Consider the following 18,252-nt stretch of genomic DNA (forward strand, 5'->3'; position numbering starts at 1 on the left):
GGCTTCTAGTGTCCTGGCCCCACTGATGGACCTCCTGATGGCACCCGGGTTTTTTGGCCACTGTGTGACACAGAGTGTTGGACTGGATGGGCCACTGGCTTCTCTTATGTTCTTATGTTCACTTGGCGCCATGAATGGGAAGAAGAGCACTCTGGCCAAGGGCTCATTGGGGGCTGGGGCTGGCCAAGCCTCCCTTTCCATGTGAGGTTGGTAAGGTTTGGCATGATGGAGCTCCTTCTTGGGCTGCAAAGGCTCAGTAGCCCATGCTGTTGCAGCCCCTGCCAGTCCATGCCCTCCCACCTCACCCCATCCCTCTGGCTCACACATGTGCATGCACAAAGGCTGCCTCCCCTGGCAGCGCTGGTCACAGCAGGCCCATGAAGGGTGCTGGGCAGCATTGCCAAGGGGGCAAACGGCGTCTGCTTCCTCCCACCCCATCCTCACTATCATGCACGTGCTCACACACATATGCACTGCCTCCCCTGACAGCACTGGTCTAGCATAGGGTACTGGGCCACACTGCCGATGAGGAGACAGATGCCCACAGCCTCCCCCCCTCCCCACTCTCTCACACACAAATGCATGCACTTGACAGTGGGGAGATGGGTGCCCCCAGCCTGCCCCTACCCCCACCTCACACACCTGCCACTTCTCCCAACAGCACTGGCCGAACAGGCACCAAGTCATGTTGCTGAGGGAGAGGAGGAGGCAGGCCTCCACAAGCTGCACAAGAGGACTTGGAGAGCTGCATGTGGCTTGCGAGCCATGGCTTGGCCACCCCTGGTAGAGACAGCCCCTAACAGGTCTAGAAGGATGCCATGTTTCTTCTCCTGAGAGGGCAGCAGCCTCTGGGGAGAGCCTGACCCCCAGCCTAAATCAGGAATGTTCACAAGAGTCCAGACCAACTGTCTACAATGCAAACTGCCTATCAGTTCTATAACACCTCAGCACTTTGTCCTGAAAAATATAAAATGTTTTTGTTGGGACTGCATTCAGATATAATGGCAAAACCATGAGATGTAATGAAAAAAACATGGTTTGTTTTAAGAATAAGTCATGGGAATCCATGACTTAGATCCTGTTGGAGTCTCTCCAACAATTTCTATGGTCCGGAATTTGACTTTCTTGCCTTTTCCTCCTGCTGTCCCAAACTGTCCCTTTAAATGCAAGCAGCATTTCTGGGGGAATTCAGAATTGTAGAGGGACAGGGGAGCTGAGAAGATCATGTTCCACGGGAAGAAATTGTTCCATCCACGCCAGCAATCCAATGGATCAAACCCATGTCTGTATGGTCCCTAAAATATGGTTTAATAATGGTTTCTAGGCAAGAAACCAACCACAGTTCTTGAGCGGTGCACAGAAAAATGGGGGAAGGAAAATGCTTAAGCCTGAGGCAGGGCTTTTTTTTTTTTTTAAGCAGTAATACAGTTCCGACTGGCTTGGTGTCAGGGGGTGTGGCCTAATACGCAAATGAGTTCTTGCTGGGTTTATTTTGCAAAAAAAGCCCTGGCCTGAGGACTTTCAAAACTCAAAACGCATAAGCACAGTGGTTTGTTGCTGCATCTGAATGTGGCCTCTCACTCTTTGCCAAAGCCAAAACTACATTTGCCTCCAGTGTCTGAGATAAAGCATACAAGATGATCAAGGAATTATTGGTCCAAGTGCATCAGGAATACCCATAGATCCAAGATTGAACATATACTTAAGATCCCAGGTTCAGTCCCTGACATCTCCAGTCAAAATACCTTGGGTGTTAGCAGGGCCCGATGCCCCATGGTGCCCTAGGCAGACTCGCTGCCTGGCGCCCCCCCCCCAAGCACCCCCGCACCTCCCTCTGCAGCTCCACGCCTCCCCCACTCCCTGCTGCGCCTCCTCCTTCTCCCTCCCTTTGGACCCTTCCCCACCCCATATCAATTTCAATGCCAGAACCAGCTCTAGCGCCGTGTCCCAGCTATCTAAAGCCTCCCCCTTCCCAGCCGATCACTCAATCGCGAGTAAAACTGTGCTGCGGGGCCGGGACATGCTTACAGTCTGTCAGGACCAGCGTCCTGAAAGGGCAACCCCGCTGCCACTGACTCCTCCCCTCCCCACTTCCTGGATGGGAGAGGAGTCAGCGGCAGCGGGGTCGCGCTTTCAGAACATAAGAACATAAGAGAAGCCATGTTAGATCAGCCAATGGCCCATCCAGTCCAACATTCTGTGTCACACAGTGGCCAATATATATACACACACACACACACACACACACACACACACACTGTGGTTAATAGCCACTGATGGACCTCTGCTCCGTATTTTTATCTAACCCCCTCTTGAAGGTGGCTATGCTTGTGGCCGCCACCACCTCCTGTGGCAGTGAATTCCACATGCTAATCACCCTTTGGGTGAAGAAGTACTTCCTTTTATCTGTTTTAACCTGTCTGCTCAGCAATTTCATCGAATGCCCACGAGTTCTTGTATTGTGAGAAAGGGAGAAAAGTACTTCTTTCTCTACTTTCTCCATCCCATGCATTATCTTGTAAACCTCTATCATGTCACCCCGCAGTCGACGTTTTTCCAAGCTAAAGAGCCCTAAGCGTTTCAACCTTTCTTCATAGGGAAAGTGTTCCATCCCTTTAATCATTCTAGTTGCCCTTTTCTGGACTTTCTCCAATGCTATAATATCCTTTTTGAGGTGCGGTGACCAGAACTGCACATAGTGCTCCAAATGAGACCGCACCATCGATTTATACAGGGGCATTATGATACTGGCTGATTTGTTTTCAATTCCCTTCCTAATAATTCCCAGCATGGCTTTGGCCTTTTTTATTGCAAATGCACACTGTCTTGACATTTTCAGTGAATTATCTACCACGACCCCAAGATCTCTCTCATGGTCAGTCTCTGCCAGTTCACACCCCATCAACTTGTATTTGTAGTTGGGATTCTTGGCCCCAATGTGCATTACTTTGCACTTGGCCACATTGAACTGCATCTGCCACGTTGACGCCCACTCACCCAGCCTCAACAGTTCCCTTTGGAGTTCCTCAGAATCGTCTCTGGTTCTCACCACCCTGAACAATTTAGTGTCATCTGCAAATTTGGCCACTTCACTGCTCACTCCCAACTCTAAATCATTTATGAACAAGTTAAAGAGCATGAGACCCAGTACCGAGCCCTGTGGCACCCCATTGCTTACCCTCCACTGCGAAGACTGCCCATTTATACTCACTCTCTGCTTCCTATTACTCAGCCAGTTTTTGATCCACAAGAGGACCTGTCCTTTTACTCCATGACTCTCAAGCTTTCTAAGGAGCCTTTGATGAGGAACTTTATCAAAAGCTTTCTGGAAGTCAAGGTAAACAACATCTATCGGGTCTCTTTTGTCCACATGCTTGTTCACCCCCTCAAAGAAATGTAGCAGGTTAGTGAGGCAAGATCTTCCCCTACAGAACCCATGCTGAGTCTTCCTCAATAACCCGTGTTCATCAATGTGCCTACTCATTCTGTCCTTGATAATGGTTTCTACCAACTTTCCCAGTATTGAAGTCAGACTGACTGGCCTGTAATTTCCCGGATCTCATCTGGAATCCTTTTTAAAGATGGGGGTGACATTTGCTACCTTCCAGTCCTCAGGAACAGAGGCAGATTTCAATGAAAGATTACAGATTTTTGTTAGAAGATTCACAAGTTCAACTTTGAGTTCTTTCAGAACTCTCGGATGTATGCCATCCAGACCCGGTGACTTATTAGTTTTTAATTCGTCTATCAGTTGTAGGACCTCCTCTTTTGTCACCTCAATCTGACTCAGGTCTTTCAACACTCCTTCCAACATTAGTGGTTCTGGGGCGGGCAAACACTTCTCATCTTCCACAGTGAAGACGGAGGCAAAAAATACATTCAGCTTCTCAGCCATTTCCCTATCCTCCTTCAGTAATCCTTTTACCCCATGGTCATCCAAGGGCCCCACTGCTTCCCTGGCTGGTTTCCTACTTCTAATATATTTGAAGAAATTTTTGTTGTTGGTCTTTATGTTTTTTGCAATATGCTCCTCATGGTCTCTTTTTGCCTTCCTGATCACAGTCTTGCATTTGATTTGCCACTGCCTGTGTTCCCTTTTATTAATCTCACTTGTACTGGTTTTCCACCACTTAAAGGAGTCTTTCTTACCTTTTACAGCTTCCACTACTTTGTTTGTTAACCATGCTGGCCTCTTCTTCTACCTGTTTGTGCCTTTCCTAACCTGTGGTATGTATTTTATCTGAACTTTTAGGATTATAGTTTTAAATAGTCTCCAACCTTCCCCAAGGGTTTTGACCGTATTTAACTTTCCTTTCAGTTTCCTCCTCACATGCCTCCTCATCTCAGAGAATTTACCCCTTTTAAAGTTAAATGTGGTTGTGGCGGTCTTTTTGAGCAACTCCCTATTTATACAAACGGTGAAATCAATAACATTATGGTCACTGCTCCCAAGCAGCGCAATCACTTTTACATCTCTCACCAAGTCTTGGGCATTACTTAGGACTAAATCCAAGATCGCCCCACTCCTGGTAGGTTCTGAGACCATCTGCTCTATAGCACAGTCATTGAGAGCATCAAGAAACTCAATCTCTTTCTCTCGACCAGAACACATATTGACCCAATCAATCTGCGGGTAGTTAAAATCACCTATTACGACACAGTTTTTACGTTTAGCCGCTATCTTTAAGCCTTCCATCATATTATAATCGTCCTCTCTCTTTTGATTTGGTGGGCGATAACAAACTCCCATAGTTAAATTTCCTTTTGGGCCCTCTATTTCATCCCAAAGCATTTCTAAAAGGGAATCTAATTCTCTGACCTCAGTCTTACTGGACCGTATATCCTCTCTGACATACAGAGCCACCCCACTTCCAACCCTTCCCTCCCTATCCTTCCGATATAACTTATATCCAGGAATCACCGTGTCCCACTGATTCTCCTCATTCCACCAAGTTTCTGAAACTCCCACAATGTCTATGTTTTCTCCCAACACTAAACATTCCAATTCACCAATTTTACTTTGGACACTTCTAGCATTTGCATACAAACATCTATAATTTCCCAGGCAAGCTAGGCCCGCCACCTCGAGAATCTGGCAGACAGTCCATACTGTTTGTCACCATCACAGTGGACAACTCAGATCCATTACCCAGTAGAAAAATAGCAGCCAACCCTTCATCTCTTTGAGACGAGTCCTCCCGAACCAGAGACATTTCATCTCCTGTCGGCTTTCCCCCAAGATTTAGTTTAAAAACTGCTCTGCCACCTTTTTGATTTTAAGCGGCAGCAGCCTGGTTCCATCCAGAGACAAGTGGAGACCGTCTCTTTTGTACAGCTCCCGCTTGTTCCAGAAAGCATTCCAGTGCCTAACAAACTTATATCCTTCCTCCTTACACCATCGTCTCATCCACACATTGAGACTTCTAATTTGTGCCTGTCTCTCCTGCCCTGCACGTGGAACAGGTAGCACTTCCGAGAAGGCCACCTTGGAGGTCCTGGCCTTAAGTTTCCCATCTAGCAGCCTAAATTTTTCCTCCAGGACCTCACGACTGCATTTCCCCACATCGTTGGTGCCAACATGCACCACGACCACAGGCTCCTCCCCAGCACTGTCTATCAGCCTATCTACTACACGCATAATATCCGCTACCTTCGCACCAGGCAGGCAAGTCACCATATGGTCAGTACGCGGTTTTGCCACCCAGCTGTCTACTTGCCTAAGGATCGAATCACCAACTACCAAGACCCCCCCCTCCCCCTGCCCAGGGATGGTTCCTTGGCGCGAAAGGATACCTGCTCACCAACCGAAGAAGAGGTCCCTTCCGAGGGCGCATTCCCCTTATCCTCAGCACGGTGCCCTGTTCCCTCTCAACCCTCATGCTCTCTGGCAGCAACGGGGCTGCCACGTTCAGAGTGGGGCTCATCTAATATGCCCCCGAGAGTCTTCCCCAATTGCTGGTCCTGACAGACTATAAGTGCCTCCCAGCCCTGCGGCGAGGTTTTACCCATGATTGAGTGATCAGCCGGGGAGGAGTGGGCTTTAGATAGCCAAAACGTTGCACTAGAGCCAGTTCTGGCATTGAAATTGACATGGGGTGGGGAAGGGTCCAAAGGGAGGGAGGGAGGAGGAGGCAGGGAGGGGGGAGGCGCAGAGCTGCGGTGGGGGGGAGGTGAAGAAAAGGGAATGGAAGGACGGGCGGCAGCAGCAGTGGTCGTGGGTGGTGGTAGCAGCCGGCAGGTGGGGGAGGCAGACAAACTAGGTACTTGCCTTGGGCACTGGAACTGGGGTGGGGAGCCCAATTTGCACCCCCACCCTCCCAGTGCCCTAGGCAACTGCCTAGTTTGCCTAGTGGGTGAGCCTGCCATGGGTGTTAAAAAAGACTAACAGAGAAGCCATAATCCAGTGTATTTCCCTCTGGTAGCAAGGCTGGGGCAGAGATCTGCCTTAACAACTTGCAGAACTGCTGCCTGTCAGAGCAAACAATATAGAGCTGGATGGATCAATGTTCTGACACAGCATAAGGCTGCTACACGTGTTTTTATCTTTTGCCCTCAATTGCTTCTTTACAACGAATGACTTTATTTGACAGAACAATCTGCTTTTGTTTCTTAAGGTTTACAGCAGAATCCTAGGCAAGTCCCATTGTGATTAATGGTACTTACTCCCAGGAAAGTGTGCATAGGATTACAGCCTAAGTCTCCCTGATATAGCATGCTTCGGTTTTGCATCTACCCATTCTTGGGGAGATCTTATTCTACAAAGTTTACATACAGAATTTTCTGAGTATTCTTGTTTAGTCCTTCTGAGTAACATTAAGTAATGAAAATTCAATGATGCTTACTTCTGCAGCCCACTTCCTAAAATCCATACAGAACTACCCTCGGGTTACAGCTACATGGGCAAAATGTCAAATGATATCGTAGGACCATCAGATTTTTTGTTAGTGCTTAGACTTGTTCAAATCACCTGCTTTTGTTTCTGGCTTTTTTTGTTTAGGAAAACCTGAGACTTTTTGGAGCAGATCCAGTTTCTGAGGTTTGGAAAGCTTATCTGGAGCATGTGGATGAAACTATCCTGGATGGGTTCTTTCATGCCATTGAATGTTCACTGAAGTACCTTTTGGAAAACACAGGTGAGTCGTTGTCAGTGATCTTGTCCACCATTAACTGAGATACTCTTTTAATCTCTTCTTAGCTTACTGTGTTTATGATGGGCAGGGTGGAATTGAGGGTGTCTCTAACCTGGACCCAGAACTAGCTGATAAAAACTGCTCACATTCCTGTGCCAATTGATTTCCTTCAACAGAGGCAAAAAAGTACATTTCTCTCTTGGAGTGACGTATTGTATTTTCACTATATGGTATTCATGAGCTGATTTTCATTGGAGAGTTGTCTCCTCTTTGTCTTACAGATTCTAAGGCAGGCCTTGCTCCCCTTTTCAAAGTGCAACTGGATTTATTAATTCCTGATATGGTGTTCCATCCCTCTTTGGATCCTGGTGCCAGCGATGGTTTCTATGATCTCATTGAGGGTCTTGTCAACAATGTATTCCGAATTTCCTCTCTGGTGCCCAGAGTGGCAGACCACAACCCATTTCTCCATTATCAGGTCTTTCTCTTAGTCAACCTTTGTTTTTTTCACACTTACATGCCTGAAGTCCTGCTAATTAGCACTACCTCATATTTCTGTCTTCTCCAGGATGACATAGAGGAGATGTCAGATCTTGCTGATATGCGCCACATCCTAATGGAACGTATCCAGAAGATGATGTCCATCTGTTGCGACTACCGCAGCTCCTTTGACCACTACTCCTACCTCTACATGGATGACAGAAAGGAATTCATGAGGCATTTTCTGTTGTATAGTCATGTCCTCACTGCAGAGGAAATAGAAGCACATGCCGAGGATGGGGTACCGGAGACCCCTCCCACTTTGCAGCAATTCAAAGAGCAAATAGACTCCTATGAGAAGATCTATGAAGAAGTAAACCACTTGGAAACTATCAGCATATTTGGTGGCTGGATGAAAGTTGATTCTCAGCCATTCAAAGCATCTCTTTTGGGTATAATAAAAAAGTGGAGCTTCATGTTCAAGCAGCATCTCATTGATCATGTGACTCACAGGTATCACTGTTTTCGAATGAATCACTTCTGAGGTCCTCAGGGTTTATGTTAGACAGGTTTATGATCAGGCTGAATCAAATGTGATTAGCATAGAACAAATAAGATTAAAAGTACATCATATATTGGCAGTTTCCAGATAGGGGAGAAAAGAGAGAGAGAAACAATCCACAGAGGATAGAAGAAGCAGTAGTTTCGTCTGCAGGTCAGGTGAGGTTCAGGTTAAATGTCAGAAAGAATTTCCAAATAGCACGAGTAGCAGTTCAGCCTCAGAGCAAGTAACATGAAGAGACCAAGCCTAACATTCTGTGAAAATGGAACAAGACAAAGTGGATGCATCTCTAAGAAAAGATCCAATTCCAATAACCTTTAATGGCATAACAATAGTTTACAGAAAGGAATGAACATACAATTGGCTGGTTTTTTTTTTTTTTTGTAGCAGGGACTTCTTTGCATATTAGGACACACACCCCTGAACATAGAATCATATAATTATAGAGCTGGAAGGGACCTCCAGGGTCATCTAGTCCAACCCCCTGCACAATGCAGGAAACTTACAAATACCTTCCCCTAAATTCACAGGACCTTCATTGCTGTCAGATGGCCATCTAGTCTCTGTTTAAAAACCTCCAAGGAAGGAGAGCCCACCACCTCCCGAGGAGGAAGCCTGTTCCACTGAGGAACCGCTCTAATGGTCAGGAAGTTCTTCCTAATGTTGAGCTGGAAACTCTTTTGATTTAATTTCAACCCATTGGTTCTGGTCCTACCTTTTGGAAGTACCTTTTGGAAAACAATTCCACACCATCCTCTAGATGACGGCCCTTCAAGTACTTGAAGATGGTGATCATATCACCTCTCAGCCGTCTCCTCTCCAGGCTAAACATGCCCAGTTCCTTCAACCTTTCTTCATAGGACTTGGGTCTCCAGACTCCTCACCATCTTCACCACCCTCCTCTGGACCCATTCCAGCCTGCCTATATCCTTCTTAAAACGTGGTGGCCAAAACTGAACACAATACTCCAGGTGAGGTCATACCAGAGCAGAGTAAAGCGATACTATCACTTCACATGATCTGTACACTATACTTCTGTTAATACAGCCCAAAATTGCATTTGCCCTTTTAGCCACCATATCACACAGTTGACTCATGTTCAGCATATGGTCCCTTAAGCCCCCTAGATTCTTGTTGCACATACCGTAGTACTGTTAAGACAAGTCTCCCCTATCCTATAACCATGCACTGGATTTTTCCTACCTAAATGCATAACCTTACATTTATCCCTGTTAAAATAAATTTTATTGGTTCTAGCCCAGTTTTCCAGCCTGTCAAGGCCATCCTGTATCCTGTTTCTGTCTTCTACTGTATTTGCAACCCCTCCCAATTTAGGATCATTGGCAAATTTAATAATTATTCCCTCTATTCCTTCATCCAAATCGTTTATAAAGATGTTGAACAAAACAGGTCCCAGGACAGATCCTTGAGTCACTCCTTTCCAAGAGGATGAGAAACCATTCACAAGCACTCCTTGGGTGCGATCTGTCAACCAGATCCAAACCACATTTTACTAACGTGTCAACAAGGATAGTATGTGGAATCTTATCAAAAGCTGTAATGAAATCAAGATAAATGATGTCTACAGCATTCCCCTGATCCAGCAAGGTAGTCAGGTTAGTCTGACATGACTTTTTGAGAAACCCACGCTGGCTCATAGTAATCACGGCATTTTTAAATGTTTCTAAATGTTCTAGGACTGACTGACTGATGATTTGTTCTAAAAGTTTTCCAGGTATAGACGTCAAGCTGACAGGTCAGTCGTTACCCAGATCCTCCTTTTCCCCTTTTTGAAGATGGGGATAACATTTGCCTGCCTCCAATCTTCCAGCTCCTCTCCTGTTCTCCAAAAATTCTCAAAAATAATAGCCAGAGGCTCAGAAATTACATGCAGGAGCTCTTTTAGAACCCTTGGATGCAGTTCATCTGGCCCCGAGGACTTAATTTCATTTTTAAAAACTAGGTGTTTGTTTACTACCCCTATGCTTATCCTAGATTGGAGATCCATACCCTCATTATATGTTCTGTTTTTGCCATGTTGAACACTGCACTGTTTCCCTTAGAAGAGAAGACTGAGGAAAAGTAGGAATTGAGCAGTTCTGCCCTCTCTTCATTACCTGTTACAATTTCACTTTCCTGCCTTCGTAATGGGCCTACCATGTCCTTGCTCTTTTTCTTACTTTGAACATAACCCTTTTTTGTTGTTTTTAGCATCTTTGGGCAGTCTAAGCGCATACTGAGCTTTAGCTTTCCTAACTTTTTCTCTACAAGCACTGGTGATTTGTTTATATTCATCCTTAGTTATAAGGCCCTCCTAACCCTCCAAGGCCCTCTAAAGGAGTCTTTTTTATTTCTCAAGTCTTTAGAGAGCTGTTTATGGAGCCAACTGGGCTTCTTTAGGCTGCTTCCATTTTTTTCTTCTCATACGAATTGTCTGTGATTGCGCTTTCAGTAATTCACTTTTAAAAAATTCCCACCCCTCTTGAACCCCCTTCTTCCTAAGTTTTTCTGACCATGGGATTTTACCCAGCATAGTTCTAAGTTTGTTGAAGTTGGCCATTTTGAAGTCCAACCTATAAGTCTGACTACGTATAGCTTTTCCCTTCCCTAAGACTGTAAATTTCAAAATCACATGGGAACTACTGCCCAGGGTGCCCACTGTTTCCTCATCTTCAATCAATTCTTTCTTGTATGTGAGAATCAAATGCAAGCTAGCAGATCCCCTTGTTTCCTTCTCCACTTTCTGTGTTGCCCAGCTTCTCCCAGGCAATGCAGCTGGTGTGGGGCTAGCGTCTCTTCCTGGGTGGTTAAAGAGAAGCCTCCAGGTGGGGTCTGTGTGCAGCCTGGAGAGACCTCTTTGCTGCACACAGATTCTGGGGTCAGCTTCTCTTCCTAGACAGCTTAAACCACCCAGCAAGAGTACCCTGTAAGCAGGGTCTTCTTGCAGCTGGGAGAGACCTCCCCACTGCACGCAAGTTCCTGGCCCCAGCTTCTCTTGCAGGGCAGTTTGTTTGTTTGTTCCTTCCCCTTCCCTTCCCTCTCCTCTCCATTCATTCCTTCTCCCCTCCCTCCCACCACGCAGCTTTTTAACCGAATTATGCATCTGTTATGAATTCATGCTTTGGGGTACATAGGGACCATAATCCAGAGGCAGGGCCTGCGCCAAGGTTTTTTGCACCATAGGCTCCCTGTCCTCCTGCCCTATGCCTGCCCCACTCTCCACTCCATACCCATCCAGAAGAGTTTCCCCCTTCACTCCACACTCCAATCTCTATGGGCAGTGGAATGCTCACCCATGTTCTGCACTATAGAGAAGCTGCTTAAAGCTTTGCTCAGGTTGCCTCTTTCACTTTCAGTCCACTTTCCCTCTTAAGGTGGCCCCCCTGCTGCAACCCAGTCCACCAGTGGCACTCGAGTAGAGTAGCCTTAAAGAAATCTCCTCGCCTTCTTCCATACTGACCTCTAAGCATTCAGCAGTGTCGCTTTGTAAGGAAGCTCCTGAAATCCATTCATCTCCAGTCGGTAGGAGGCTTTGCAAAGAGCCAGCCCAGGAGTCAAAGTGTCCAGGAAACTGCTGCGGCCACCGCTGGGAGGCATGTGCTGCACCCACAGGTGGCAAACTGTGGATGGATACCTGTCTGCCTCCCCTTCCTGTGCTAGTCACCGGTAGATCTCCTGCCCAAGCTCAGACTCTCTCCCTTCACCTGCACCAAAGGACGGCTAATGGACAGTGGTTGGCCCCTAACCAAGGAGCCTTTTACTTGCGGCATGCTGTGCTCCTCATGTGCTCTGCTGGGAGCCAAGGGGTGCTCACTGCTGTTGAGGCAGGCAGAAGCGTGGAAGAGAAGCACCTCATCCGGTCCCCAGGGGCAATTTAGGGCAGCTTCTTGGGCTGCCTTGCCTATCCCTTGGAGACTTTCTGGGATCTGCTGCTTTGCCCCCTGCATCCCCAGTCCTGTTACAAAGTGTCTTTTCTTGCCTTGCTGCCCCCACTCAGCCCCTTCCTTACCACTACCCACAGCACTCCTGGTAGGTGGCAAGGCAGAGGAGGGCAGCAAAGAGGCAGGTGGCAGCAAGGGCAAGCACAGCAGTGGCAGGGAAGGGGCACTTGGGGTGGCAGGAAGCATGCAGGGAGGGGAGGGGGCACACGCCACCCATCCCTGTGGCCGGGGGGTACCCCAGACAACTGCTTACCTGGCCTACTGGGACTCACTGGCCCTGTCCAGACAGGTGCATGAGGATATATGTCTTTGGTTTATTGCCGGTGAAATCTCAAGTGAAACAAAGAATGCCAGGCTACCCACAGTTTTAGAGTCACATCATGGAATTTTAAAGATCAGTCCTCAGTTAAAGTTTCAGAGTATGAAACTTCAGGTCTCACATTACTAGTAAAAAAAATTATCTTGCGAAAACAGAAAGATAAATACATTGTGAAGCACCAGTATTGTCATCAGATGGATGTTTCAGCTTACTATTTAGAATAAATGTGCATTTTAATACATAAATTCACAGAAATTAGAATTAAACTAAAATTAACACAGCAAGTCATAAAATTAAGACACAATCCAAAATTAACTTTTTAACAAGGGAAGAATATTTAATTGTATTGGGGAAATTGGTTTTCCAATTTTGTTTTAATACATGAGTTAAGATGGTGATGAATGATTATGCTTTTAATATTTCCCTCTGTCTTTTTACATTTGGATACTTTGCTTAATAGAATCCTTCATATGGCCAGGTTGGAGTCCCTATGGTCATGAGAGGTGGACATGGCCAGAAATTATTTTCTCATGTTCTTGTGTTGCCTTTCAGACTGATAGAGACAGCTAATAATGATAATTCTAAAACAAATGTTTTCTTGTTCTTTCTGTTCTGTATTTAGTTTGGCAGACCTTGAAAAGTTTGTAGATATTGCTGAGAGAGGTTTGAGCAAAGATGTGGAAAAAGGAGATTATGAAGGCTTGGTGGAAGTTATGGGTCATCTGATGGCTGTGAAAGAGAGACAGACTAGCACCAATGAGATGTTTGAGCCCTTGAAACAAACAATTGAACTGCTGAAGATCTATGAGCAAGAATTGCCAGGAGAAGTCTACAAGCAGCTGGAGGTGGGTGGGAACACATGGCTGGAAGGCAAATTTCAGGACAGATTGGAAATTTTAAAAAAAAGTCTTCTGAGAATATTGTTAGCCACAAAACACATGCTTATTAGAGATGCAGTGTTTTTAGGAAGGTTGCTTTGATATGCAGAGGATGTAAAAGATTATCAAATGTGCAAGATGGATTCCATTATTTAAAGTTTCATGGGGTGCAGTCAGACGTACCATTAGTGGTGACACAGCTCTGTCTGGCTGACGGATTAAACGTGTTCGTTCAGACATCCACATCTGGCAATCGAGCATCATCCAGGGTCATCCAGGCTTGCTATGCCTGAATGGCGCATTAATTTGACAGCACAGAAAGTCCGGCCCTTTTTCAAAACAGTGGCACAAGATCGGCTTTTTGCTGTTTGGACAGCTCACGCATGATACTGCCTCCCACCTTTTTTTAAAAAAAAAAGCCCCAGCAGACATGCGCATTGCCAGATCATCCGGGAATCTGAGGTGACGCTTCTGCTTCTCCAATCAACACAGGATCGAAGGGGGGGGGGAAACGTTATCCCACTATTCAGAACAGGAAAAAAATATCTTTTTTTTCAATGTGGAGGATTTCCAGATATCACTGTCACTGCCAATTTCTAGGAAAGTAATTCCTGGCAGTTCCTTGGTTTGAATCGGCAACGTTAATTCTGGAAACTTTCCCCCTGCCTTTGAAGCAATGTTTGATTTCCCAGTTCCAAACAGTTGGGCGCATGTTCAATGGACCCCCCCCACCCCGAAATCACCATCTGATTACGCATGCTCCAAGAAAAGAGCGCGATAGTATTGGATGTCTGATCGCGCAACAACAGAATGAATCGCATTCTTGGATGCTTGTCTGAACTGCCCTCCATCGAATCAATATTCTTAGATTAAGTGAATGATAAGGTAACACATAATTCTTTAGCATTGGGCGTACTAAGAGTTTGCAGAGGACACCACTGGGAACCTCATTTTAAGTCATTGTGAATTTTCTAAAGGAAGAACAGAATGCAGATGTGAAATGCAGTATGTTTATATACCTTTCATAGCCTGGACCACAATACTTGCAAGATCGCCTTTCCTAATATCAACCTGGCTGGCAGCTTTGCTTAGTCCAACACCTACTGAATATTCCCTTCTATAGGGTAATTATGACAACCAATGCTAGAGCTGAAGCTGCTCCTTTGTTATAGGATAGCCTTCCTGAAGTTGTTAGGATAGCTCCCACTTTGTTGTGATTTCAGAAGTTATGCAAGGTGGAATTGTTCAGGTTAGTTTTTGACACTGAAACCTAATATTTAATAATATATGATTGCTAGATTTTAGAAATTTTCAAATTGTGTCTTTTTGTTCTCATAGTAACCCGCCTTGAGTCCAGTTTTGGAGAAAGGTGGTCTTAAAATTCTCTAAATAATTACATCAAAGTAATTACACCAGCACAGCCCCACTGTAGTATCCATAACTATTTCGAGAGTTGTCCAACAGTCCTGAAGCAGGCTTCTATTAAATCAATGGGATCACTTACGAGTAAACATGGTTAGGATTATTTTATTTTAAAAGCTGAAACAGCTTTTAAAATAATCAATGGTAACTTAATTTTATAAGTGTTTCTCAGTAATTCAAACATACCACTGAACCTTTGAACAAGGTGCCCCCTGCCATTAGTAAGCCCCAAAACCAACAAACAAGAGCAAGAAAGCACTGACCAAGCCTCCTGATGCAAATAGAACCAATGAGCCCAACAGAACCAATTCAAAGCACATAAGACAAGTAGAACCCATGTGGCAAACACAACACAATCAATGTCAAACTATAGAATCCAAATTAAACAAAGCTGTTTAGACAGTACCAAGGAAGTTAGACTCAGCAAGACACTGACACATTTATGCATACATTAACATCACTTCCTCAAGGAATGCCTCAGAAAGCTGAGGAGTAGCAGGCTGTCTTTCAGCAAGACCAGTTGCTCAACCTTTGAGGGGAGCAGACATAAGTGGTGTGGGCTGGCAATATTGCCCATCTGAGCAATAGCATGCTCACTCTGCACACTCATTGGAGCCTCTGAGCTATGAAAGAGACCATCCCTTTCCTGACCCAGTTGCTTAGCAGATTGGTGGAATACAACTAGTAGGGCACTATTGCATCTGCCAAAGCCTGGCTCAGGTTCCTTAAATTCCCAGAGTGGCATGTTCCCTCTTTGCCTGCAAACAGCTCATCTCTCCAGCAAACGAGCTGTTCAGCCCATTTGGCAAGACTGCCCTTTGCACATGGCTGCCAGCATGTGGACCTTCTGCTGAGTGAGAGGTTCTAGATTTATTTATTTACTAGACAGGAGGCTTGTTATGCCCCACAATACAATGGGCACTAGGAAGAGGATGGACATGAGTGCCCTGTCTTCCCACCCACCTCCCACCCTTGACATTTGGTTTTCCCCAGCTTGCTGTCTTGACCCCCCAAGCCTTGTCATTAAGCCCCAATTGCTGCCCCCCCACACTTGCTGCCTTCCCACCCCCTTCCAGCCTTGGCATTTGGTTCCCCCTAACATTTGTGTGTCCCCCTGAAGCCTTGGAATTTACCCCCCCCCCTATTGCTGGTTCCCCTGAATGCTTGGCATTCATTCCCCCTTCCTTGCTGTCTCCCCCCCCACCACTGGTATTAAGCCCTCACCCCTTGCTGTCTTCCCAAACATCCCAGCCTTTGCAAGCAGTCAGCCCCACACTGTTGCTGTCTTCCAACTCCCTTATGCTTATCATTCAACCTCTCCGCCTTGCTGTCTTTCCAGGCATTCATTGGCATGCTTTCCCCTTATCTCAGTTTCCTCTCACCCACTCCCAGCACTTTTTATGAACTGTCTCACCCTCAGTTTCCCCCTATGCACTGTCTATTGTTTGGCATTGCCCCCCTCACACACCTTTGCTTATGTGTGAGGGGCCACTGGGTTGCTTTCGCACTGCCTCAAGGCTTCTGTGAGAGACCGTGAGGCACCACTGCCACCTGTAGTATTCTGTGGCCTTCTGAGTCATCCACAGTGCTCAGGCTGGTGGGATGGGCACGGGGGCGCCGGTGGCTCCAGGGCCTTGGGGAGGGCTCAGGAGGGTGCAGCAGGGGTGGTGGCAGCTTTCAGGGCCTTTTGGAGGCCTAGGGAAAGTGGGGGGGGGGGTATTGTGGCAGCTTTGGGAGGTGGCAGGAGACTGGCAGCAGTGGCAGCTCCTGGGCCCTTCTGGAGGTAGTGGAAGACATCAGGGGAGAGCACCACCCAGCTGGGCTGTCGAATGGTGGGGAGGCCTGGTGCAGCCTGTCAGGCATTTTGGCTGTTTGTTTGAAGGTGGCCATGAGGGGGGGAGATTGCCACACCTTTGATGGGCCAAAGGTTGATGGCGTATACTCCTAAGCCAATGGGAGAGCTCTATTTGGCCACCACCATTTGGCTTTTATTATTATAGAGATTTTTGTGGATTTTTATTCTGTCCTACCCCATGAGCGGGCTCAGGGTGGATTGTAAAGGGTCAAGATAGAGTTAAAATCAATAATTAAAACAATTAAAATCATCTGGTTTCAGAGCAGGAGGCAAATTGATTGAAATGTACTAGTGAATCAACAGTGGAATCACTGAATCAGCAGGATGTCATCAAACTTTAATTGGGCCATCTAAAGATGAAATGCTTCAGCAAGGGAGGCTGATTTAATTTGGATGCCCACTGCCTCATTTGAAGGCCAGGCAGAACAACTCTGTTTACAGGGTCTGCAAAACAGTAACAGGTCTGGCAGGGCCCAGATTTCTAACAGGAGCATGTCCCACCGGGAAAAGCTCTGGCCCCTGGTCAAGACTAGGCAGATGTCCCTTGGATTAGGGACAACCAGTTGATGTTGTTTTACTGAGTGTAAGGTTCTTCAGGGCACATATGGGGAGAGGCGGTCCCTCAGATATGTTGGTCCCAGGCCACACAGGGCTTTGAAGGTCAATACCCAAACCTTGAAGTGAATCTGGTACTCAACATGTAGCCAAGTGCGAATGGCACAGCATGCTTGCACAGGCGATGCAGTCAACAGGGGTGGTGCTGCATTTTGCTCCAGCAGGGCAAGCACACAGAGAGCGAGTTACAGTAATCCAGCCTGGAAGTGACCTTTGCATGGGTCACTGTAGCTAAGTCCTGAGGGGAGGGGGAGGGTGCCAGTTGCCTGATCAGCTGAAGAAAAGGCTGACCTGCCAACTATGGTGACTTGGGTCTTCATAGAAAGCAAGGCATCCGGAATCTGCCCCAGGCCCTTCACCTTCTGGGCCAGCACAAATTATGTATTGTCCAGGGCTGGGAACCTGATACCGGATTCCACTCCACCCTGGATCAGGTACAGGACCTCTGTCTTTGTGGGATTAAGTGTCAGTCAATTCTGCTACAGCAACTCAGCCACGGTTCTCAGTGTCCAAGCTAGATGGTTCAGGGAGGAGTCCATCAACAGATAGAGCTAGGTGTCATCTGCATATTGGTGACAGCCCATCCCAAATCCCCAGACTAGCTGGGCTAGGGGGTGCATGTAGATGTTAAACATCATTGGTGAGAGAATTGCCCCTACAGCACAGCACATTCAAGTAGGTGCCACAAGAAGATCTGCTCACCAAGTGCCACCGTCTGTCCCTCACTGTGGAGAAAGGAGAAGAACCACTGTAAGGCAACCCCCTGAACTCCTAGATGGGATATGATGCCTCCTTGCAGCTTCTGTGCCATCACATACACTTCTAAAAGAATGTCTGCATGTTCCGTGTGTGGGTCCAGAAAGGCAGTCAGCTTGCCTTGAAGCATTAGAATCAAGGAAGGGAGAAGACCTGGTCTTGCCATTTTAACTTGGTGAACTCCCTAAAGGGCTTAAGGATGTCTGCGGGAGTCCACCACTTCTTGATGCTGTGTGGTCTCCCCTGCCTTTTTAAAAAAAAAAAAAAAATAATAATTTTGGGGTTCTGAAGAAA

At 46.5% G+C, this 18,252-nt stretch overlaps 1 protein-coding gene across 1 annotated transcript in view; it reads left to right on the forward strand.

Moving 5' to 3' along the window:
• The window catches only part of DNAH9 (dynein axonemal heavy chain 9), a 636,923-nt gene that overhangs the window by 80,926 nt on the left and 537,745 nt on the right, over window positions 1–18,252 (forward strand). Inside the window, exons 16-19 of the mRNA XM_060238867.1 lie at window positions 6,998–7,133; window positions 7,412–7,608; window positions 7,699–8,123; window positions 13,055–13,277. Of these exons, the coding sequence (XP_060094850.1) occupies window positions 6,998–7,133; window positions 7,412–7,608; window positions 7,699–8,123; window positions 13,055–13,277 (981 nt within the window). The remainder of the gene's footprint in view (window positions 1–6,997; window positions 7,134–7,411; window positions 7,609–7,698; window positions 8,124–13,054; window positions 13,278–18,252) is intronic.

This window comes from Heteronotia binoei, chromosome 5, assembly GCF_032191835.1.
Source record: "Heteronotia binoei isolate CCM8104 ecotype False Entrance Well chromosome 5, APGP_CSIRO_Hbin_v1, whole genome shotgun sequence".
Classification (NCBI taxonomy): Eukaryota; Metazoa; Chordata; class Lepidosauria; order Squamata; family Gekkonidae; genus Heteronotia; species Heteronotia binoei.